At 33.8% G+C, this 26291-nt stretch overlaps 1 protein-coding gene across 1 annotated transcript; it reads right to left on the reverse strand.

Annotated features, from left to right (window-relative positions):
- Positions 1-446: 446 nt before the first annotated feature.
- On the reverse strand, positions 447-23052 carry LOC145240039 (DNA-directed RNA polymerase III subunit RPC7-like). The gene is made up of 5 exons (XM_080103627.1): positions 22874-23052; positions 7748-7940; positions 6375-6496; positions 4581-4679; positions 447-2474 (listed from the first exon to the last, which is right to left on the reverse strand). The coding sequence occupies exons 1-5, from the start codon at positions 22985-22987 to the stop codon at positions 2385-2387; spliced, it is 618 nt and encodes a 205-aa protein (XP_079959753.1). The 5' UTR covers positions 22988-23052; the 3' UTR covers positions 447-2384.
- Positions 23053-26291: the final 3239 nt, after the last annotated feature.

Here is a 26291-nt window from a genome sequence, read left to right on the forward strand (position 1 = left end):
ATTAAAAACAATCGTGCTTATTTAGAATCACACTTAAAAAATCTTTACGATGTCTGTACTCGTTATGGAACAAACATATCATATTCCAAAAATCACAAATTGATCAAGCTTTTTTTATTTAAGAAAATCAAATTTAGCCATTGTTGGTCATTAAAAGGTTTTCATTAGTTTGCATACAAAGAAAATCTTTGTAGTCGAATTGAATTGTTACCCTTGAATTTTGGCAAAGTTTAAAAATATGGTGCCCAACAGTTCTTCCATTCATCTAATCATAAAATTTGTTTTTCTTAAATAAAAAAAATACTTGATCAATTTACATGATTTTTGGAGTATAGCATCTTCATTCTGTGAGGAGTACGTACATCATAAAAATTTTCCTGTAGTTTTATTTTTGTAAGTTTAATTCTAAATAGGCACTAAAGCAGCAATTAAAAATAAAACGCCTATGATTGGCCAACAGGAATGGTGTTGCATTTCATCATGATAATGGCAGACCATACGTTTATTTGGGGATCAGACAAAAAATTGTAGTTTGGCTGGAATGTATTACACTATCCTTCAGCAGATATTACTTCTTCAAATTACCAAATCCTAACGGTAAAAACTTTAATTCTTTAGATCACACCAAAAAAAAAAAACACTGATTAATTCTTTGCAATGAAATTAGCAAAATTCTAAGAAAATGGAATTTTCACGTTGAAGGGGAACGGTTGTGTCACAATATGGTTAAACTTTTGTTTATTAAATACTAGCGGGGGGGGGGGGGGAGGAGGAATAAAATATGCTTAAATATATTTTAATTTGTCCAGATTTTGTATATATTATCAAAGAGTTGTGATTTCAAAAGTTAAAGAAAGGTATTTAGGTATTATCAGCTCGAATCAAAACCGAAGCAGATACAGCTGATGACGTTACGCACCAACATGACATATAAACTCATTAAAAATGAAAAATAAACAAAGATAAATTTTAAAAAATGTTTAACGATTCTTTTCAATTTTTGACCCCTTAAAAACTATTTTAAGCGGCTAAAGACCCATAAAAGAACGGTCCGTAAAAAATCCAATCATTTGAGGCCCTTGCGCCGTTCTGCGACTTTTAGTTTCGGAGGAGATAGAGTTTGAAAATATGGAGACAGACAGACAGACATATAGCCGTTTATATATTAGATTTAATAGCAACTATATTTTGATTCTTTATTTTCTTTAAAATTCAGTAACGTGATATCAAGGATGATGTAGCAAAGAGGTGTATCATCTGTACGAGAAGAGCCAGAAAACAAATTCGTAGACTCATGGACAGAATTGGGATCTCAATAAATAACACAGTTCTTTAAAAAACAGCAAATCAATTCACAACTTTGCAATTGGAACAAAATACAAGCAACTAGGGGGGGATCACTTATAAATTTGATATTCCCATAAAACTTTCTCCTTTGGAGTAAGCCGATTCAACCCACTTAAGGTGAGATGTTATTTTGGTCAGTAATTGGCGCAAAAAATATTCAAACCAATTCTTGGTTCGGCATCTTAATCAAGTTAGCAGTTGAAAAGAACAGATTTTGCACCAGCCATTGTTATGGCAGCAAAATCAAATATGAAAATGTTTTTACAATTTTTGTTTGAAAAGCTACAAGCATTATTTTTGTGTAAGAATTAAATATAAATAAAAAACGAACTGGTAATACTTAATTTGGTATTAACTCTGGACGAGCTATGCCAGCTTCTTCCAAAGGAGAAAGTTTACAGGGTATATGATATTCACAAGTGGTCATCAGTTGCATATATATCCCAGTCAAGGGAAGATGACATGCAGTGCCTTACAGTCTCAAATGATCACCCATCCGATATTGGGCCATCTATGTGTTGCTTAAATATACTTTATTTTATAAGAATGATAAAAAAAATGTTTTCTTGGACAAAATTAATTTGAAAATGTGTGATGTTGTCCATGTTTGGGAAAAAAACCTAGTTTGAGTGATGTCAGAGATTAAAAACAAACAAACAAACAAAAAACGAATGGATTAATTCTTAAAATGTGTCCATTCAATTTGTGTATTCAATGATGAAAATACTATTTGAAACTTAAATGTGAAAAAAAAAAAATTAAAAATAACCAACCTATGGATTAAAGATTCATATTGAGATGAATGGTCAAAAATATTCATATTTATGCTATTTGTTTCAGCTGCTAGTTTCATTTTGAGGGCTGAATCTACAATAATCTCAAGATCTGATGCATTTGATTTTCCAAAGAAAAAAATTGTTCATAAATTCAAATTTGTTCAATTTGATGTTGCAGCGTAAACAAAGACTTGTCAAAAGAACCAAATTGCTGACAGGTCACGACACTGCAAGTGTTGTAAGTGCAGAGTAACATCATCTTCAGTAAATGGGTCCTTCATCCATGTCATCGTCGTCATCGTCACCATAATCCTCTCCATTGTCAAAGTAATTCAAGTTGTAATCATTATCCTGCAGAGAATCAGAAAATTCAGTTACACAAATAATGCACATATGAAGGTGGAGTTGATATCAGTATTGGTAGTAATGATAACAATAATGATAACAGTAATAATAACAGTAATGATAGCACCAGTGATAACAGTAGTAATAACAGTATTTATAACAGTATACAATTTTGAAACGACGACACGTAGCAAAAAGTGCATATAATCACGAATGTTACCAACTGAAATACACGCATTACACAATGTTTGATGACTTGAAGTTGTTGATAGCCAATATGTTTAAAGCAAGTAAAATAATATGCAAGGATGACAAATGGATTTTTCCATAGAATTATTAATACAACCAAAATAATCAAAGTACCATGTTTTATGTTATCTCAACCATTTTGGGTTATGCGGAGGTGGAATCAATCATTTTGGTTAACATGGTTTTTGTATGCTTCAAATTGTCCTTTTTGTTTAAAAATAAGGACTGAAATAAATAAGGACTTGAGCAAGTGGTACAATGGGGAAAGAGGTAGCTTGTTACTTTTAATGCATCTAAAACCAAGCTTTTCTCTTTACATCATCAACGCTCTGATCCCTATCTGGCATCAACTGAAATGAATGGCTCTCAGCTTGGTGAGGTCTCATGTCTTGACAATCTTCTGGGCTTAACCTTTGCTCCTGATCTTAAATTGAACACATACATTAAATTGTTGCCAAGGCTGCTGGAAAAATGGTAGGATCCTTCTATCGATCCAGTAGATATCTCACTGCTGATGCAATTCTCTATCTGTATAAGAACCAAGTACATCCAAAGATGGAGTACTGTTGCCACATTTGAGCAGGAGCTGCTAGAAAGGACTTATCCTGCCTTGATAGAGTTCAAAATCGACTTCGTAGCCTCGTAGGAGATGTCCTTTTCTCTTCCCTGCAACCTCTTTCTCACAGAAGAGATGTTGCAAGTTTGTCTCTGCTTTATCGTTATTTTCATGGCAAGTGCTCGGCTGAGCTCCAATCTGTGCCCCCCCCCTCGCCAAACTTTCACAAGAAACACCCGTCTAGCAGAAAACACTATCACTAATTTCCCCCACTCTTTATCTATGCCCAAATCAAAACGTAGATTCCATGAGCAAAGCTTCTTCCTTAGAACTGCACGCCTATGGAATTGTCTTCCGTTTTCCTGCTTTCCATTGTCCAATTTCTACTGTACACTTTTTAATCCTTATCCTCGAGTGGCCTCTTGGCCTTGATAAGTGGTGATTCCTAGGTACAAAAAAAAAAAGGTACCTTAGTAATATTGCATGTGCTTTTACGTATGAAAACCAAAGAGGTAAAAGTATGGAATATGTTTAACAGAAAACTATTATCCAGATTTGTCTACATACTTTCACTAGTAGCAGAAACAACTAAATAAGCACTAAAAATTATTTTTAATCTTATGTATAACATTTCTTACGATGCAAGTGTGCTGGATATTAACTTTCGTTTCATTTTATAATACTATATTGCTGGTGGATTATAGTATTTATACATTTTATGGGGTGTGCCATGAAGATCAGAGAAAATAAATTAATCTGATTACTATTCTTGTCATTATTTTGTCCCCCCCCCTCCAAAATAAAAACAGGTGGACCATATGCAGAAACAATTACATATGTTCACCAGATAACACGAACAGCAAAAGCAGAAGACAACATCAACTAAATAGTACTCGAAGTGCAACGTCATTCAATCTTCCTTTATTTTCGTTTTTTAATATCGAGGGAATACTGGACAAAAACCCAGTAATATAGCAAGGTAGATTATGACTGAATGAAAAATTTGAAATAATATAATTCTTTTCATTGTTGCTTCAAATCATTTTGTGATTCTCCGTGCCACTGAACATTACCAGAACAGGTCAGAAAAAGTAGGGTTAGAGATTGTGCACCCTTGCTGCATTGTAAGCTAGATCATTCAGGTACTTTTTCAGTGGGTATTCATTGTTTCATAAAAGAGAAGGAAGCCGACGTCATTTATTAAAAAAAAAACATGCTAAAAATAATGAGTTTTAATCGAGCTGCACTTGATAAAATTTTTTTACAAATCCAAAGAAATAAAAAACAGAATTTGAAATAATTCTCACTTCTTCATCCTCTTCTTCAAAAACTTCCTCCTCTTCTTCAGCTTCCTTTTCTTCTTCTTCTTCATTTTCTTCAGTTTGATTATCTTTCTTCTCAAGAGTCTGAGAAAAAAAAAATTACAAATATTTTAATAAAAATGAATAAAAAAACTTATTTCAATATTTACAAAATGCAAAAGGCCACTTCATTACCATTGATAGGACCAAAAAAAAAAAAAAAAAAAAAAAAAAAAATGGTGATTGTCCAGAATTACCGTTATATTAGACTGAGAAGAAAGTTCCTGTGGAATTTATAATTTTGATTTCAAAAGATCTATTTTCAAAGAAGTTTTCGTTATAATATCTTAACTTTATAATTTTAAAGGAATGTATAATTTTGATTTCAAAAGATCTATTTTCAAAGAAGTTTTCGTTATAATATCTTAACTTTATAATTTTAAAGGAATGTATAATTTTGATTTCAAAAGATCTAATTTCAAAGAAGTTTTCGTTATAATATCTTAACTTTATAATTTTAAAAGGAATGTATAATTTTGATTTCAAAAGATCTAATTTCAAAGAAGTTTTCGTTATAATATCTTAACTTTATAATTTTAAAAGGAATGTATAATTTTGATTTCAAAAGATCTATTTTCAAAGAAGTTTTCGTTATAATATCTTAACTTTATAATTTTAAAGGAATGTATAATTTTGATTTCAAAAGATCTATTTTCAAAGAAGTTTTCGTTATAATATCTTAACTTTATATACATTTTAAAGGACGCTTTTCACTCTTTCTAATCATTTTAATGACAATTGTTTTAAAATCATTATGCCTTTTCAGAACGTTAAATGCAAGATGGAAAAAAGCAAATTCGCACAATTTTCTTATTTCAATTCAAGCTAGGCTAAAAACTGCTGAAACAGCTCGCGATATCAATGAAGCATTTGGCCCAGGAACCACCACTGAATGTACAGCAACATGATAATTTCAGAAATTTCGTGGCGGCGACCAGAGTTTTGAAGATGAGATAATTCCCTATATGCAATTGGTTGGTTATTTTATGGCATATCAACCCTTCTCAGTAATTTAATGCTGAATTCTTTTTTTTTTTTTTTTTCTCAAAGTATCTTATGTGAGTTAAGTATTTTTACTCTTTTGTTGAAGTTTTTTTAATTTTTTTTATTCATTAGATAAATGAAGGATTTTTTTAAAGTCAGATTAAGTTAGATTGAATCAGAGTTATATTTTCTGAAATACTGAAAGAAACCAAGCAGACCTCCAATCTTTTTTATATGTGGCATTTTGCCAAGTTACAAGTGAATTCGGTTTTTCTCCAGAAGTTCTATATTAAAAACCAAATTTTTTTTTAATCTCTATGATGTACCCACCTATGACAAAAACGAAAATATCATATTCTGAAAATCACGTACATTGATCAAGTACTTTTATTTTTATAAAAAAAAAAATTAAATTTTATGAGTATACCTGCCATTTTGAAAAAAAGTTTAATAAGTATGAATATTTATTGAGTTATGCCTATGAATTCCTATTAATTGCTTAAAAAGGATTTTTTTTATAAAAATGAAACTATCTGACCAATTTACATGACTTTTTGGAATATGATATTTTGTTTCATCACAGGTACAAACATCATACAGTGTTTCCCTTGGTTTTTTTTTTTAGAGGAATACTGGACAAGTACCAGAAATTCTCTCAGCAAAGATAACGACTATGTGACACATAAACATAAGAAGCAACACAATGCATGACAATTCATCGTTGGAATCATGCTATTACATTACACAAATACTTGCCTCTAATGTCTTTAGTACTTCAGCGGCTTCAGCTTTGCTAGGACGATTCGGCCGAGGAGTGAACCTCACTTTCTTTAATTTCTTTCGATTCCATTTCAATTCATTTGGCAAAGAATCCCAATCTGCAAAGAAAAATCAAACAATCCCATATAAATATCATCAGTCAATTTGCAGTTTATTTCCGATGACAACTTTTATAGGGTTTTGGGTCTGCTGAAAACGAATATCACGTTTAAAGATGGCGCCAACAAATAGTCTTTCTGATATTAAGATATTGTTTTTCCAATGTAATACATGATCTTTTTGTTAACTTTTTATTCCAGAACGAATTAAAAATTTTTAAAAAATGAAAATATGAATATAAAAAATATGTTCTTAGATATTTGGAGCTGTTTTGTTATCAGCACATAAGTAGCTTAATTAGAACTATTTGGTTATCAGAATATATAATTAAAGCAATCTTAACGAGTTCGCCGTTATTTCTGGTAGATTTTTAAAATATTTATATGGTTGAAAAGACAAGAAAATAAGCTTTGTAAGTATATAACTTGCATGCACTTTTATCCATTGCATTAGTTTTTAACGGTGAATTAAATCGTGTTTTGTTTTGAATAACTGGAAATGTGAAAGATGATTTTTTTTTGGTTCACGTGTGCAAGCAGTACCTCCCCCACCCACAATATTTGTTTTTCCGTCTTTTTTACAATTTTTTCAGCCGATTATAATCTATCCAATTATATAAAAAAAAGAAATTCAATCAATATTTAAATATTTGTAGGGGGTGCTCAGTTTCTAGTGAAGTTCCTATTTACTTGCCTCCCCACGAGGGTAGAGTTGGTCTTTAATGTGGGGAAAAAATCAGCTTCCCAAAAAGGAGCAACTCGGATAGGAACAAAAATTAAAATTGTCTCAGTCATGAAGGATTTCTCCTCCACTGACAGAAGACAGAAAAGGCGAAGTGTAGCATCAGAACAGATACTACACTGTGATCTTGACCCAAAGTCCAGGTGGAGAAATAAAAAAAACGTCTTAAACTGGAAAGTTTAAAGAAATAATATGTCACTCGGGCAAGAAACGTAATTAAAAATAAAAAATAAATTTATCAAACATTTGTGGACGATTTGTCAGCTTCAGCAAAAAGTGTTTTTTGATATTTAAATAGGTGGGCAAAAAATACTTAATAGTTTTCCAAACGTCTTCTGTTAATGACGTCACTTGCTGCCCATAACTGGACACATTTGAATTCATTCGTCCATGTACTTTCAGAATTTGTCTCATTTCGTAAAGATTTGGAGCTACTGACTCCACTCTGCTTGTTTTTTTATTATGGACAGAGAGTTTGTTTTTTTTAAACAAAAAGGTTAGAAACTCACCTGGTTCCCACAAATTATTGTTATCCAATGATGACTGATATTTGTCCGAGTAACGGTGAATGTCTTTCTTCTTTTCTGTAATCTTTAGGTAAAATGGAGATTCGTGGATGGTGCCACGAAACTCTTGCTTCAGAGCGAGCATATATTCATATTCCTCTCCTTGCAGCAAAGGCACGGCTTTCAGTTCAAGAGGCTTTAAATAAATAAAATTAAAAAAACAAAAAAAAACTAAAATTAAAAAAGAAAAAAAAAAGGACATTTTTCAGTCAGATATTAAAAGAAAAATATATCATAGTTGTTTCCCTTGATTATCAATTTTGTTATTGACGTATCTCCCTTGTTTAGGAATTGATACTAATCTATCGTGCCATAACTGTGAGGATTGTGATTTTTGTGGGAGGAAGGGTGAATGAGAAGCAAAAAGAGAGGAGGAGGAAAGTGAAGAGAACAAAGATGAGAAAGAGTAGAAGTAAGAGAGAAGTATTATTAGTAACAGGAGTACAGTAATGACATAAATAATGAATTAACCTATAAATGGTCGTTTGTCTTTTCAGTCACTAAAATACCCAGGGTTTTGATTGGATGATATAAATATACTTTTATTTAGCTTAGGCTTTAAAACAAGGTTTATTTATTTATTTGTTATTATAACTGATAATATGGTGCTGATCCAGAACCCGAGCCAAAGCTGCATCAGTAGGTATGTCAGAAACTTCGTGAAAAATATTGAATAATTCGACCCCCTGTCTTTCCAAGCTTATAACTACTCAAAAAAAAATGTAATTCAAACCCTAATTTTTTTTTTTTTCAATTAAAAGGAGCAAGGACCAAGGTTTCATTAAAAAAAAAAAATACAACAACGTGGTTTTTAAAAAAAAAAAAAAAAAAAAGGAAATTTCCAAAAAACTGTTCTTTTTTTGTTTTAAGTTAAAATATATTATTTATTGATCTTTTATCTTCAATTTGCGATATATAAAACTTTGGCACATAAATTATTTACTTTTTAATAGACATTTCAAAATAGGAGGACGTGAATTTAAAAAAAAAAACGTTTGTCTAAAATATTATATTCGGTTTATTGGAAAGAGCATAACATTTCACATTGACGCTGAAAATATCGTAAAAATAGAATCAATAGAAAAATTTTGATAGATTTTTAAAGTTTAAAAATTGAAAAATACTGAACTCGTAAAATTCAATTAATTTCATTAGTTTTTTTTAAAAATTAAAATAAAAATATTTCTATTACTTTTAAAACAACTTTAATAGTTTATTTTGGAAGTATAATCCATAAAGAAAATAAACAATCCACTTTTAAAAGAGAAATTACAAGTTTTTTATATTTTATTCGCAGTTTCGTGTTAGGGGTGTCAAAAATTCCTACAAAAATTCTGATACACCTACTGCATCAGCCTATTCTGAATTCGTAGCAATGGGCCCGACATCAGTGGACAGTTTCTGGTACTCCTTGGGCGTCGAGTTCCATGACGGCAATAGCCGCTCCCTGCGTGGGTAGCATTTTTAATTAATTTACTGACTTACAAATATTTTTAATTTAGATGCACGGATAACTTTTTGGTAAATTTTTGCATTAGGTCTAGCTCCACAATTTTCTTTAAAATAACGACTTTTATAGGTTTCCGACTATGTTGAATAAGAAACTCTTAGTTAAACTTGGGGTACTCACCTCTCCAAAAAATTTTGGTTTAATTTTACAGTGTTCTCGAAAAGAAATAATGAAAAATGAAGTTTTAAAATGATTAAATGTTTTATTTTTATAATTTAAAATTGAAAAATAAAAATAAAATTTTGGTTTAATTTTACAGTAGATAAACTTGGCCTTTTGGTCAAGATCAAAGTGTAGTATCTGTTCTTCAGATGCTGCACTTCCATTTCTTGTTCTCTTTCGATGGAGAAGCAGTCCTTCACGACTGAGACAATTTTTTTATTTTTGTACCTTTTCTCCACGTTAAAAAACGACCCTGGTGTCTAACTCTGTACCGTGGGGAGGCATAGTAAATAGGTACATTAATTGAGATACCGGTACTGACTGAACGAGTCCCTTTTATTGATTATATGATTCGAGGATATTTATACAACTAAGCGGCAAATCTGCCTGTTTGTAAAAGTGAGAAATTATCAATAACTGGTTTAGTTACTTTTCTTTTTAATATTCATGAAAAATGTTAATAAGCCAACGCAAGTAAATAAATAAATTAAAACTTATCCGCACATGCGCTAACCTTTTATAAGGGAGCGGCTATTAAATAAATATGCTGGCCGCCATGGATCACAACAGCCAAGGAGTACCAACAACCCTTTGCAGGTAAGTCTACAGTGGAACAATCACACCACATTGACCGTACTAACCTCTTATTGCAGAGTAAACTTTGTTTGGTAAATAACGAATTCGAGGGCACAAACATAACGCGATAAAAATGGTTACATATTTTTTTATGCTAATATTTTTTGGTTGAAATTAAAAAACAAGAAATGGTTGACCTGAACGAGAATACCCCGTTCTCTAAAATTTTAATCGGTATTTTGCAGTTGGTATTTTTACAACCTAACCCAGCGTAGGGCTGACGTACATGAGCGCTACCCCTCTAGCAAAATATGCATCCGCTCCGATGTTGTATGTAGTTCAACTTAGGAAGCTGTTATTTTTACAAGGAAAGAATTTTTTGCGTGTGTGACGTAGTTTTTTTATTTATTTATTTATTTTAACTAGAAATTTGCTCATTATTATGTTATTATGATTTTATCTGGTTTTTTTTTGGATGGATATTTTTGTTGGAGTTTATTGCTATTTATAGGAAAATTGGTGAAAGTCAAAATGGAATGTCGTAGATCGAAACACAGTGAAATGTTATTTGGTGCTAGTGCACTTATTGATCCATGCAGCTGTATGCATCAGCTCCGATGTTGTACGTTGTTCGACTGAGGAAGCCGTTAGTTTTACAAGGAAAGAATTATTGTGTGTGTGACCTAGTTTTTCTTTGGGTTTTTTTTTTTATTTTGGCTTGAAATTTGCACATTATTATGTTATGATTTTATCTGGGTTTTTTTTTGGGGGGGGGGGGATATTTTTTTTTTTGCCAGAGTTTTCGTTATAAGCAATTATTAACAGGAAAATTGGTGAAAGTCAAAGTTAGCACTTGTGGCGATAAACAAAAATAAACAAAAAGGGCGGACGTACACGAATGCTACCCCTCTAACGAAATACGCATCGGCTCCGATGTTGTATGTAGTTCGACTGAAGGAGACATTATTTTTACAAGGAAAGAATTTTTGCGTGTGTGACTAGTTTTTATTTTGGCTTGAACTTTGCGCATGATTTTTTTAATGATTTTATCTGTTTTTTTGTTGGATGGATATTTTTTCTGGGTAAATATAGCGATACACTACAACAGAACACCGCCGACTCTAAGTTAGGTAATCGAGGTTGCTGACAAAGAATCTAATAATCAAACCCATCGCAAATTTACCGTTAGCATGGTATTAACTCCTGAACCCAGGGACTATTTCATGTCATTTTACAGCTTCCGTTTACACTATGCACAAGCGCGCGCTAACATAAACAACGGCTGTTGAATGTGCCTTCAGGTAGCAAACTGCCTTCTCACATGGCATACAAATCTTTTGTGGAACATTTAAAATTATATGAAAAAGAAGAAAAGCACTTCAAGTGGGGGGGGTATGTCGGAAAGACTTTTTTTTTTCAGAACAGAATTTTCAATTTTTTTTTTCATTGGCGAATAATTAAAAATTCAAAGAAAAAATTATCTAAAACAAAATTTAAAAAAAATATATAGTACATTTTTTTTGGGGAGGGGGGGGTTACATAGTTTTTAATGCATTTTAAACAAAGTTTTCACGAGCGGTTTACAAACACATAAGCACCAAACATAGCTTAACAGGTGCTTCTGCAGTTTAATTAACCGTTTTTCTATAAGTAATGCACAGACATTTACCGATTAGAATACTATTTAATATTTTTAGATGATGTGGTGGGCGGTGGTGGTGTTTTTATTTAAAAATAAAAAATTTAAATTTCAAGTTCGCTTCAACTTTACGGATTCTTTTCTTATTGTTTTTGTATTCTTAGAGCATGTTCATGAAAAATATGGTAACTAAAAAAAACATCCCAATAAGCTTTGGGGGAAAAAACACGTTCTGAACAATTGAAATTTTTTTTTTTTTTTTTTTTTAATAAAAAATAATTATTAAAACAAAAACAGTAGTATTCTCGTCGAATAGTTTTTATTTTATTCAAGAAAATAAAAAGGTACTCATGCACTTATTCAGCCGTGCTGAAATAATGACATTATTTAGAAAGCCATTCTTAACATGGGGACCGGAGGGTGTTGTGTACCTATTCTGTACTTTCACCTAACAATTTAATAAAAACAGGTATCGTAAAACTTTAATTAAACTTGAAAATATTATTTAAAAATAGCACGGATCAATAAGTGCACTAGCACCAAATAACATTTCATTGTGTTTTGATCTACGACATTTTATGAGAGGTACATACACGTTAAAGCTTTTTGTGGTGGACGTACACGAGTGCTACCCCTCTAGCGAAATACGCATCAGCTCATATGTTTTACACTAGGGATCACCAAACGAAAGTGAAGAATTGTGAAAAAAAGAATGCACGATCCCGTGACGTCAGACTTGTGTTAACTATACGAACTATGGAAAAGCAGAAGCGACTTAATGATTTTTTAAAACCTTTGTTTATCTTCTTCAAACTGCAATTAATAATTAATCTTTGTTATAATTTTGTTAGGTTTTAAGATTTACATAGTTTAATGATTAATAATATTTTAAACATTTTTATATTAAATATGAAATACAGTTTTTACTGAATGTTCATTTGGTTACTTACTGGCTTCCATACTTTTGTTTGACAAAAAGAAACAAATTAGATATCGTAGAGGGGGAGTCAGAAAATGCTTAATTTTGTGCAATAATTTTAATCTGTCGATAAAATAGCTGGGCAAGAGCCATGTTTATATTAAAATTTAATATTTTAAAAAAAATTTAAACACAATTAATTAAAAATCTATGTTGTAACGGAACATTTTGAAATAATGGAATTTTAATCATTTTAATCTTTTAAAAATTAATTAATTTTTACGAAGTTCCTTTTTCTTGTCAATTCAACTGATAAAATAGTATATATTAATTCGGAAAAATGTTATTTTAAAAAAACATAATATAAAATTTATGTCAATTTTTTAATTGCAACTTCAAGGCAAGTTTTTGTTCAATACGTGTATTTAAATTTTAAAAAAATATATATTTTTTACTTATTTGAACTCTTATGTTTCATAATAAATAGAATTTTCGATAGATTTAAATATATTTTGTTCAAATTTCGAAAAAAATAAATAGGGGGGGGCACGCACTAAAAAAATATTTCCCCTCATATATTTTACAGAAACTGCATTTTATATGTAATTTCATTCTAAAACGGATAAATATAAAAATTTCACGAAAATCTGACCATTAGTTGATTTTTACTAGACTTATTAAACACGGGTACGTTTTCACGTTCAGAAATCTTACTACATTACTACGTTATTTTAAAGCGTCAATTATGTAAATAAGATTTTCATCTTGTAATTTCATTATTTTCGCGCAATGAAAAATTTTTTTAAAAATTATTTCTAATTTTGCCCTTCTTTTAAAATGGTACAAAAGTCATATTGATAATATTAATTCATAATAAAGTTACACCATGTTACATATAGGGGGCTTAATTCTGTGGTGCATTTTGGAGGTGCCTAGGCCCTAATGTACACACACGCAAAAATTCTTCCCTTGTAAAAATAATAACGGCTCCCTAAGTCGAACTACGTACAACTGTAAGAAATTATTTCTCACATTCCAAATTTCACTCGTTACAGAGGCAAAAGAATCCATAAATACAAAGGCAATACCTTTCAAACTCAAAATTTATTCAAATGTAACAGTAATGAAAGTTTTTTGGTTCTGGTATAGTCCATTTGCAAAACAGTGGCCAGTTTTGCCTCCATATGCATGGAGCCAGTAGTATGAACTCCTATTTTCAGAGTGTTAGTTCTTTGTTCTTAGTAAAGATTCATGTATATTCATGGTGGACTCGGCGGGAATGTTGGCGCCAATAATTAGGTATAATGCGAGTCTCACCGAACTCTAAATCCAATATTTGGCAAACATAACGATGAAGAAATGTTCATGAATAACATCCTGTAATTAGGATAATTTCAACATTATAAAATTGTCTCTGTTTGTAGAGATGTGATCCTTTGCTCGCCAACAGTTTGGTGATACAACATGAAGAAATTGACGTAGCTCCCTTCACGTGTGAGAGCTGCTGGTTTCAGTCCATCCCTTGCAGAGTTCCTGCGTGGACTGCAAAATAAAAGCATGATACAAAAAAGGCGCCAAGCAAATCACTTGACTTATCCAAAATTAACCAATGACGGCCGACCACGAAACTGTGTGGGCGGCCTGAACAAAAAGAGATGGCGAATGTAAATGGAATTTCTCACACAACATCGGAGCCGATGCGTATTTCACTAAAGGGGGAGCACTCGTGTACGTTCGCCCATACTAAAACATACTATAAAAATTATAGGGGAAAGGGTGATTCTCATTCAGCTTTGCCCAAGAAATAAATAAGCTTCCCTGTCCCTAACTAAAAAAGGTATTTCTGGTGCTTATGTATTTTTTACGACAGTAGCATAAACATCCCCAACCTCCCATGCTAAGAACGGTTTTCGTAAAAAAACACCCTCAACCTCCCCATGTTAAGAACAGCTTTCGAGGCTCGGGGTGTTTATTCCGAAAGCCGTCCTTAACATGGGAAGGTTGAGGGAGTTTATACTACGCTGGGTACTCATTAAAAAAAAAAAAAAAAAAAAAAAGGGTAAATATAGGGATACACTACAACAGAACACCGACCATTCTAATTTGATATTTTTTAGGGGTAATCGAGGTCGCTGACAACGAATCTGATAATCAAACCTAGTGCAAATTTACCATTTGCATGGTATTAACTCCTGAACCCACAAACTATTTTCCGCCATTTTACAGCTCCCGTTTACACTATGCGCGAGCACGGTAACATAAACACCGGTTGTTGAATGCGCCTTTATGTAGAAAACTGCTTTCTCACATGGCGTACGAATCTTTTGTGGAACATTTAAAATTATACGAAAAAAAAGAAAAGCACTCCAAGTGAGAGGGGTAATGTCGGAAAGACATTTTTTTTTTTTTCAGAACAGAATTAAAAAAAAAATTTTTTTTTTTTTTTTCGTTGGAGGACAATTTAAAATTCGAAGAAAAAATTGTCTAAAACAAAATTTAAAAAAAAAAATGTTACAGTACTCTTCGGGGGGGGGGGTTCTTTTGTCTTATGTAGTTTTTAATGTGGTTTACAAAAACATAAGCATCAAACATTTTTATGCTTTTCATTCTTTTTTTTGCAGGAGGAGGATTCAATTATAGAACTTGTGTGGCTTACAGGTGCTTCTGCAGTTTAATTAACCGTTTTTCCGTAACGTGCCGTAATTTACCGATTAAAATACATTTTAACATTTTTAGATTTTACTGCTTTCTGTTTACTAACACCACCCCCGCCTCCTCCCCCAATGTAAACAGAAGAAAGGTGCTTCTGCAGTTTAATTAACCATTTTTACTTAAGTAACCCATCGACATTTACTGATTAGAACACCATTTAACATTTTTCGGAGATTTTACTGTTAAGCCACACAAGTTCTATAATTTCATCCCCCTCTTGCAAAAAAAAACCAAAAAACATAAAAATGTTTGGTGCTTATGTTTTTGTAAACCGCCTTAAAAACTACATAAGACAAAAAAAAAAAAAATCTCCAAAAAGTACTGTAATGTATTTATTTTTAAATTCCGTTTTAGACAATTTTTTATTCGAATTTTAAATTGTTCGCCAATGAAAAAAAACAAAAAAAAAACTGTCTTTCTGACATTACTCCCCCCCCCACACACTTGGAGTGCTTTTCTTCGTTTCCGTATAATTTTAAATGTTCCACAAAAGATTTGTACGCCATGTGAAAAGGCAATTTGCTACATGAAGGCACATTCAACAATTGTCATTTATGTTATCACGCGTACCGTAAACAAAAGCTGTAAAATGGCAAAAAGTAGTTTGTGGGTTCAGGGGTTAATACCATGCAGACGGTAAATTTGCACCGGATTTGATTATCAGTTTCGTTGTCAATAGTTTCGGAGATATTAATATTTTTCCAATGGATTATTTTCTTTATAAAATCAGCTATAATGGCGTAAGTCGGCTGATTATGCATGCACACAGACTGAAGAGAAATCATTTATTGTTTAAAAATCAGCATTTTATCAGTTTCCGTAAGTAAAAAGTAAATACCACAACGCATTGTTGTATTTGTTCACATAATTTCGGTCCTTGCGTTCACGTGCGCATAAGCATAAAATGACTTATCACATTGCGGAGGAATTTTTAGCGGCCATTTAAAAATGTGGTTCATTTTTGTGGCTTACGTGGTTTTTAATGCTTTTTAATTGATCTAAAAAATTTAGTTTTCATGAGCGTTTTACAAAAACAACCGTTTTTCCGTAAGTAACGAGCCGAAATTTATCAAGCAGAGTAATGATTAACATTTCACAAAAATTCTGTGTTTACATTAGCGGGCGGTAGAGGGGGTGGGTTGCGACCGCAATGTAAACACAGAATTTTTGTGAAATGTTAATCATTATTCTGCTCGATAAATTTCGGCTCGTTACTTATGAAAAAACGGTTAATTAAACTGCAGAAGCATCTGTTAAGCTATACAAGTTCTATATATGATTACCCCCACCTGCCATAAAAAAGAACGAAAAACAAAGATATGTTTTTTGTAAACCAGTCGTGAAAACTTACTAACAGTATTATTTTTACTATAAAATGAGGTAAAAACTTCTTTTTTTTTTATGAAAATATTTCTTGTAATTTAAAATGTCCGCCATGTGAAATGTCACGTGACTACACGTGCGTAGCCTAAGTCAGTAAAATGGCCTCTGTGCGCATGCGTACGCCATTATAGCTGATTTTATAAAGAAAATAATCCATTGGAAAAATATTAATATCTCCAAAACTATTAATTTGCGACAGATACAGTTTTCAGATTCTTTTTTAGCGCACCGAAATCTACAAGAAAATTTTTTTTTCTACTAATTCGAGTTCACGCATTTTTTTTTGTTTTTTTTTTAATTTTACCATTAAAAACTTGATGCATTTATGTTACCATGTTGAAATAATAACGTTATCTTCTCATTTTGAGGATTTCATTATTATTCGGATTACTGGCGATTTCGACTAATAATAATGAAATATTTCGTCTTAAACCGGATTTATATATCTTCATGTATTTGTTTAACAAATTGGACAAGTATTATGTATGGCTTAATTTTATTGTTTTCGATGAATTAGACAAATAAAAGAAATATACAGAAGAAATCCCAATAATCCTCAAGCATTTACGAGTATAAACTAAACTTGATAAGAAAACAATTCAGTAAACGGACATTTTTACACAAGGAACAAAATAATGAGGACACCGTGTTACTATGACTTAAATTCATTGTTCTTTAGCAGTTGATTTTCTCTTTAAATAATTTCACGTTTAAATCGTGTTTTGGGTTTGTATTACTGTACACATAGATTCGAAAAAGTTGTCAAAAAACAAATATATAACAAATAAATGTTATCAAAAGCAAGATAAGTTACTTTTCTACCAAACTGGATATATTTTTCGTGTTTTTATTCAATGTAACATGTTTATTCAGCTCGAAAAACATACAGTGTTTACCGATGTATTGGAAAATTCAAGATGGCGTCTGATTCTCTCTTTAACACGGTAAGTTTGGGAAAAGGTGTTATAAATAAAAACCCAGATAAAATACTGTTAAAAACTCGCTTAATATATGTTACCATGACATAGGTTGACATATATTCGGCGGGTTTTTAATAGTATTTTGTATAGTTTTTTATTTATAACACCTTTTCCCAAACTTACCGTGTTAAAGAGAGAATCAGACGCCATCTTGAATTTTCCAATACATCGGTAAACACTATGTTTTTCGAGCTGAATAAATATGTTACATTGAATAAAAACACGAAAAATATATCCAGTTTGGTAGAAAAGTAACTTATCTTGCCTTTGATAACATTTATTTGTTATATATTTGTTTTTTGACAACTTTTTCGAATCTATGTGTATAGTAATACAAACCCCGTGTTTTTTATCTTAATTTTATATTTTTTTAGAGTTATATATAAACACGGGACACGGTGACAAGTAAATTTGTCCCTGATAAATAAATGACGTCACGAAAACATGACAACGCCATTATAGCTGATTATACAAAGAAAAAAAAACCTTAGAAACTATTAATTTGCGACGGATACGGTTTTCAGATTCTTTTTCAGCACACTGAAATCTACAAGAAAAATTTTTTTTTTCTACTAATTCGAGTTCACGCTTTTTCTAAAATTTTATGAAAAAAGAAACCCTAAAAATATCAATTTGAGTATTGTCTGTCCTTATTAACTTAACCTCGTTCTCGACTCGTTTATAAAGATGGCGACTATATTTTATGACAGGTTTCATTTCATCGTTTCACATGTACAAAGAGACCTGCTACAACTATTTTTTTTTATTATTTCACTCGAAACAATGGTGCTAATACACTTACTGATCCGTGCTATTTTTTTTTATTATTTCACTCGAAACAATGGTGCTAATACACTTACTGTTCCGTGCTATTTTTTTTAAATCGTATTTCCAAGTTTAATTAAAGTTTTATGATATGTTTTTTATTCCATTGTAAGGTTAAAGTACAGAATAGGTACAAAACACCCTCCTCTCCCCATGTTAAGAATGGCTTTTTAAATAATATTATTATTTCAGCACGGATCAATAAGTGCATGAGTACCGATATAATTCAGGTGACTTAAATAAGAGTTAACAGTACTTGTACAGTTTAATCAAGACATTAAAAATTGAAAATATCGAAAAAAAGTTTAAATTGTACGTATCTGTTATGGAATGAAGTTCTCTGAAAAAAAATTCACTTAATTTCATCAAATAGATTTTGTTTTACAGCGAAAAAACAATTTGTTAGGATACCGAGAAAAAGGTTCGATTTTTTAGGAAGAAAAGCTAATTATTAAAGATGGGGAGGGAGTGTCGGCGCTTTAAATTGAGTTATCTTCTCATGGCGCTTCTAAACTCCAAACAAAAATTTTAAAAAGTCCAAGATATCTGCCTTTAACGCGCTCTCATAAAAACGTCTTTTTCCGCTGATGAAAAGATAGAAGCTTGGTTTTGGATGCATTAAAAGTAACCAGCCACCTCTTCCCCCACTGTACCATGCGCTCGATATCAGAGGAGAGAGAATCAGAGAGAAATTTGTTATTTATGGCCTTTGATGTGTTGCCATAGATGGTCGTATCATCAGCATAAATGTCAACGAATGATTTAAGTATGTGTTTTGGGAGATCATTGATGTAGATCAGGAAGAGAGTTGGGCCTAGGATGGACCCCCGAGGGATTCCAGCATTAATACTGAGGGCCTCTGATTTCTGCCCATCAACCACTACTCTTATGAGCCTATCAGAGAGAAATGATTTAATAATTGAGAAGACATTTCCAGTTATACCCTAGATGGAAATCTTGTGAAGTAGGCCCTTATGCCATACCCTATCGAAGGCTTTGCGATGTCAAGAGCAATTGCCCTAGAAAGGAACCCTTTGTCAAGAGATTCACTAATCCTATGAGATATAACTGTTAGCACATTTGCTGTAGATCTGGCAGAACGGAAACCATATTGCATGTTACTAAGAAGGTTATTTCTGCTGAGGTGGTTGACTACTTCTCTATTTAATATGGATTCCAGCAATTTACTCATGACACACAGGAGACTTATTGGTCTGTATTGAGAGAGAGAGAGAGAGGACATCACCTAAATTCTTAAATACAAGGCATACTGATGAGGTTTTCCAGAGTGTTGGGAAGCACTTCTCCTTAAGGCAACGCTTAAACAGTTTTGTAAGTATGGGGGCAAGTTCTGGTCGAAGCTTTCTCAGCAATATAATTGGAATGCGGTCAGGGCCAGTTGCTTTACTGGAATCAAGGTTCTTGATTAGCTTGGCGACCTCATGCATAGATATTTGTATGCTGCATAGTGTGTTGTCTGTTATAGGAGGAAATACAAGGAGTTGATGGCCTTCGTCGCATAGGGTAGAATTAGTTGCAAAGTTCTTGGCAAATAGTTTGGCCTTGTCTGATGCTGACGAGATGACCTCAGGTCCATTGATGATGGTTAGGATAGAATGCACACTTCTGTTCAGGATCCTGTTTGCTATTTGCCAAAACTGGTGGGAACCAAGCCGTTGCTCAGCTACTTTGGATTTAACGGACTGAGCATATAGCTCTCTTGCATGTTTTTATTACTCTTTTACAGTGGTTGCTGGTGGTCCTGAAAGCAGCTTTAGTCTCAGTGCATCTATTACGTTGGTAGCTATGGAAAAAGTGATTTCTGTGCGCAATGGCAGCAGCACATTCTGGGGAGAACCATGGCTGGCTGTTAGGTTTTTGTTAGAATTTTTTGGATGGTATGAATCAGTCTATGCCTACAATTAACTATTCGGTCAGATCTGATACTATGGAGGACACATTCTTTTTAAACATGGAATGCAGGGGTAAATCAGATATAAATGTACGGAAGCTATCCCAGTCAGCCGTAGAGTATTGATATACAGTATGGTGGAGAGGTACGTCTGAAGACTTATTACATTTTGATTTTATCTTAACTGATACAACTGAGTGGTCGGAAGATCTCAGAGAAGACAGAATGGAACATGAACATAGCTCAGGGTAAGTTGTGAGAAAAAGGTCTAGAAGGCTAGCGTACTAACCGGAAGTATCGGGCACACGGTTGGGTTCCTGGACAATCTGGGTGAGGTCATAGGCAATGGCGAAATCATGACAGAACCTCCCCTCATCATCTGTCTTGTTTGAGTGGGTCAGCTATTCCACATTGTGGACATTGAAGTCACCACAAATGTGGATGTTAGCCGAAGGATGAGCAGACAGGATGTGGTCAATTTTCTCAGATATGCTATTAAAGAGAGTAACTCCGCTGTTGTGGGGGCGATAGAGGGCAAATATAAATGCAGCGGTGTAAGCAAGTGCAACCTGGAAGCACATATAAGGTAAATTAGGATCTTCACTGGAGATATCCCTACCACATGGAAAACCATCTTTAATGTAGGCACGTATTCCATACCCATGGTGATCTTGGGGGTCAGATTTAGATGTTACGTTAGAGTATCCTTTAATTATGAACTCGTCTAGGGAAGTGGTCGGCCCTATGCTAGTTTCGCGTCTCGCTTACACGTACAAAATGGCTACCCATGATACCATATAGAACTACATGGTCTAATATTTCGAAAACTACTTGTTTTTTGTTGAATTTTAATTTTTCGCCAATACTACACTGTGATGAGGCAGTTTGGTACGCGAGTGCACATTTAACATCCTTTGTTTATGCTTGCGCGTAGTGTAAACGAAGGTTAGGCTGTGAAATGGAAAAGTGTCCCAAGTTCAGGGGTTAATGCGCTTGCGAGTACAAAAATGGCCAGCCGTGATAACATAGAATTACATGGCTTAATATTTGGGAAACTTCTCGTTTTTCGTCTAATTTAAAATGTTCGCCAATACTACACTGTGACAAGGCAGGTACGCGAGTGCACATTTAACAGCCTTTTTTATGCTCGCACGTAGTGTAAATGAAGGCTGGGCAGTGAAATGGAAAATAGTTCCAGAGTTAAGGGGTTAATACCATACAAACGGTTACCATATTCTTTTAAAGCACACCGAAAACTATAAAAAAAAAATTTGTTTTTTCCATATAGATGTGAGACGAGCCTAAAAGTAAAATAATACCGATTTTTCTTTATTTCTTAATTTTCTCGTGTCTTTATTGAAAGCTGAACACAGAAAAAGAAATCGAAAAACCCATTTAGCCAATAAACACTTGAAAAAAATGCCGCCTCTCTCGGGTGGCCGGAAAGTGGTTGCTCATTTTAAGTTAAATTTACATGGAAAAGTGATCACCCATTTTTCGAGAAAGTAATTTCTTCATATCATGAAAACTACTTTTTTGCGAGGGAAACGGTTTGCAGATTCGTTTTTAGCACACCGAAATCTACAAAAATATATTGGTACTCACTTATTGATCCGGGCTGAAATAATAACGTTATTATTTAAAAAGCCATTCTTAACATGGGGAGAGGAAGGTGTTTTGTACCTATTCTGTACTTTAACCTTAAAATTGAATTAAAAAAAAAAAAAAAAAAAAAACATAAAACGGTACTTGTACAGTTTAATCAAAACATTAAAAAATGAAAATATCGAAAAAAAAGAAGGTTATATTGTACATATCCGCTTTGAACTGAAGATCTCCGAAAAAAAAATTAACTTAATTTGATCGAGTAGTTTTTTTTACAGCGAAAAAAAACACATTTTTATGAGAGCACGTTGAAGGCAGACTTGGATTTTTTTCTTAATTTTAGTTTGGAGTTTAGAAACGCCACGAGAGATAAAACCAGTTAAAGCGCCGACACTCCCTCCCCATCTTAAATACTAGCTTTTCTTCCCAAAAGTCGAACCTTTTGCTCGGTATCATAAATTGTTTTTTCGCTGTAAAAAGAAAAAAAAAATTACTTGATGAAATTAAGTGATTTTTTTTTTTTTTTAGAACTTCATTCCATAACAAATACGTACAATATAACCATTTTTCGATATTTTCATTTTTTTTAATGTCTTGATTAAACTATACAAGTACCCATAAACTTTAATTAAACTTGGAAATACGATTTTTAAAAATAGCGCGGATCAGTAAGTGCATTAGCACCAAAATATTTTGTTATATACGAACGTGAGACGGGCCTTAATGTAAAATTTTACCGAAACTTTAGTGTTCTCATCGATACTATCCCGAAAAGAACATTTTAAGTAACCGCGATATTATTTTAAGCAGACTTTTGCTATCAAAATTCTTTCAATTAAAACTTACAGGAAAGAGGGGTGGTGGCTGGTTAATGGCTTGTGGCAGAGCATCTCCTCGTCCGAATCCCAAGGCATCGATATTAAAAGATAATCCACGGCCTCCTCTCCCTCGGCCAGCCATGATAGATGTTTATCGGTGGCCATGTGCATTTGAATTGTGTTTTTCCGTATTCTGTAACACCGGAGAGCGATTGCATTCAAGGGAGATAATTCATTCAAATAATTTCCAATAAAAATTAGACAAGTTAACTATTATGGCAATCATTTACATTATTTTGATCGAAATGGGGTTCGGATTTATTTCAAATCTAATCAGATGTTATCAGAAAAAACGAAAACAAAACATTAACAATGCTATAGCAAGTTATAGCGTACACGTGAAAAACCGAGATGAAAACTAACCGGAAAAATATGGTTGCCATCTTTATAAACAAGTTGAAAAAGAAGTTAGCTTTCAAAGAACAATAAACATTATTTTCATGAACCTGCGATCCGACATTGACTTTTTTTTTACATAGGCATCACCACTTATGAAGGCCAAGAGGCCACTCGAGGATAAGGGTTAAAGAGTGTACAACAGAAATTGGACAATATAGTAATCGTTAGTAACGGAAATTCGGTAAGTTTGTTAGCTTATATGGAACGGCACATCAAAAACTTGTTTACATTAGACTTGAAGACAACCATATTGTAGTCAGCTGGAAAGCAGGAAAACGGAAGACAATTCCATAGGCGTGCAGTTCTAAGAAAGAAGCTTTGTTCATGGAATCTACATTTAGGTTTAGGCACAGATAAAGAGTGGGGGAAATTATTGATAGTGTTTTCTGCTAGACGAGTGTTTCTTGTGAAAGTTTGATGAGTGGGGACCACGGATTGGAGCTCAGCCGAGCACTTGCCATGAAAATAACGATAAAGCAGAGACAAACTTGCAACATCTCTTCTGTGAGAAAGAGGTTGCAGGGAAGAGAAAAGGACATCCCCTACGAGGCTATGAAGTCTATTTTGAACTCTATCAAGGCAGGATAAGTCCTTTCTAGCAGCTCCTGCCCAAATGTGGTAACAGTACTCCATCCTTGGACGCACCTGGCTCTTATATAGATAGAGAATTGCATCAGCAGTGAGATATCTACTGGATCAATAGAAGGATCCCACCATTTTTCCAGTGGCCTTGGCAACAGATTTAATGTATGTGTTCCTTTTAAGATCAGGAGTAAAGGTCAAGCCCAGAAGCTTGTCAAAACATGAGGCCTCACAAAGACGAGAGGCATTCATTTCAATTGATGCCAAATGAGGATCAGAGCATTGATGATGTAAAGATAAAAACTTGGTTTTAGATGTATTAAAAGTAACAAGCCACCTCTTTCCCCATTGTACCACTTGCTCAAGATCAGAGGAGAAAGAATCAGAGAGAATTTGGTCATTCACGGTCTTAGATGTGCTACCATAGATAGTAGTGTCATCAGCATAAATGTCTACGAATGATCTGAGGATGTGATTTGGAAGATCATTAATGTAGATCAGAAAGAGAGTTGGGCCCAGGATGGACCCCTGAGGGACACCAGCATTAATGCTGAGAGCTCCTGATTTCTGCCCATCAACCACTACTCTTATGAACCTATCAGAGAGAAATGATTTAATAACTGAGAAGACATTTCCAGCTATACCGTAGCTGGAGATCTTGTGAAGTAAACCTTTATGCCATACTCTATCAAAGGCCTTTGATATGTCAAGAGCAATTGCCCTAGAAAGGTAGCCTCCGTCGAGAGATTCGCTGATCCTATGAGATATAACTGTAAGCACATCTGCTGTAGATCTAGCAGAACGGAAACCATATTGCGTGTCACTCAGTGATTCGACAGAAACACCCAGCGGTAGATCTTGTCTCCTGGCTAGGGCAACGAACGCCGTTTTTCCCCATTCCCACCACACCCCACCCCTAAAACTTGACATTTGGGAGTGCTTGAGTATGATATACGCCTGAACAATTAGATTGGGCTGACCTTCTACTAATGGGTTGAAGGTACCGGATTGACAGTTCCTGGCTGCTGTTCCCGGCTGGTAGTACAGGCGCCCTAACTCTTTGGTAGCGCTTAGAGCGGCTGCTCCATCAACAGTTGAATAATATCGGGTTGTTTGTAGTGCCATGACGCGCATGGAAAGGGTCCCTGCACTCATCCCCAGTGGGCTTTCCTGAGGCCACAATCCTAATTGGAGAAAGGTCACCTGATGGTCTACTTGTGATGCATGTCTGATGCTCTGCATAACCTCTTGTTTAGCTCCCCCTTACCTAAACTGAAACTCTTTTAAAAAAAATATGACGACAATACAATCTAAAAATAAGCTTAAACCAGGCTTAGGGACAAACAAATTCAACTTGCCTCCTCCCTTGAGGCTTGCATTCACAAATATCCGTGGGCTTAGAACTAATTTAGCTGATGTTGAAGCATTTCTCTTAACAAATACCCTGGATATCTTAGCACTAAGTGAGACTAACCTATACTCCTCCATCCCCTCTAACTACTTTAACATGCCTGAATATATCCCACTCTGCTGTAAGGACTCTGACAGACACATGCACGAACTTGGAGTTTACATTCGTAACACCCTTCCCTTGACGAGAGAAACAAACCTAGAAACAGATGATCAAGCCTTTGTGTGCTTTAGACTAAACATGCAACACAATATTAGCTACTATTATTTTCTCTACCGCTCTCCCTCGATTCAGGACTGCACCATAATAAACAAAGTCTCTGACAGCATAGACATGGCACTGTCCCTCGACACTAGCGCACAAATACATGTATTTGGTGACTTTAATGTCCACCACAAAAACTGGCTTGGATTCTCTACTTACACAGATGCAGCGGGCAGCACAACTCATAGCTTCACTATATCTCACTCCCTATCACAAATGGTTACATTTCCAACCCGTTTCCCTGACCAGGAAGAACAACACGCATCACTTCTAGATCTGTTTTTGACTACAGTTCCCGATGACTGCATAACGAAGGCCCACAGCCCACTCGGGAACGCTGACCATGCAGTGATAATGGTTGAAATCGCCCTAAACTCTAGAGCCAAAACTGAAGAGCAAGTGCTCAAAACAACGAGATATTATAAAAAGGCTGACTGGGAAGCCATCAGGGAACTAATCAAAGATGCCCCATGGAGAAATATTTTTTCTCTTCCTGCTGAACAGTGTGCAAACGAGACCACTGACTGGTTCAAAACTGCAATCGAAGCGCATGTTCCCATGCGGAAATTTTATAGTAAGCCCCACTCTCCCCAATGGTTTACGTCGACTTGCGCAACTGCCATTGCTCAAAAGTAGCATGCATACCATAGGTTTAACCGACATAAGTCCAGTTCAGACAGACTGAAGTATATAGAAGCTAGAAATAACGTAAAGAAAGAAATAGCGACAG

This window comes from Euprymna scolopes, chromosome 19 (assembly GCF_053919585.1).
Source record: "Euprymna scolopes isolate OS-2025 chromosome 19, ASM5391958v1, whole genome shotgun sequence".
Classification (NCBI taxonomy): Eukaryota; Metazoa; Mollusca; class Cephalopoda; order Sepiida; family Sepiolidae; genus Euprymna; species Euprymna scolopes.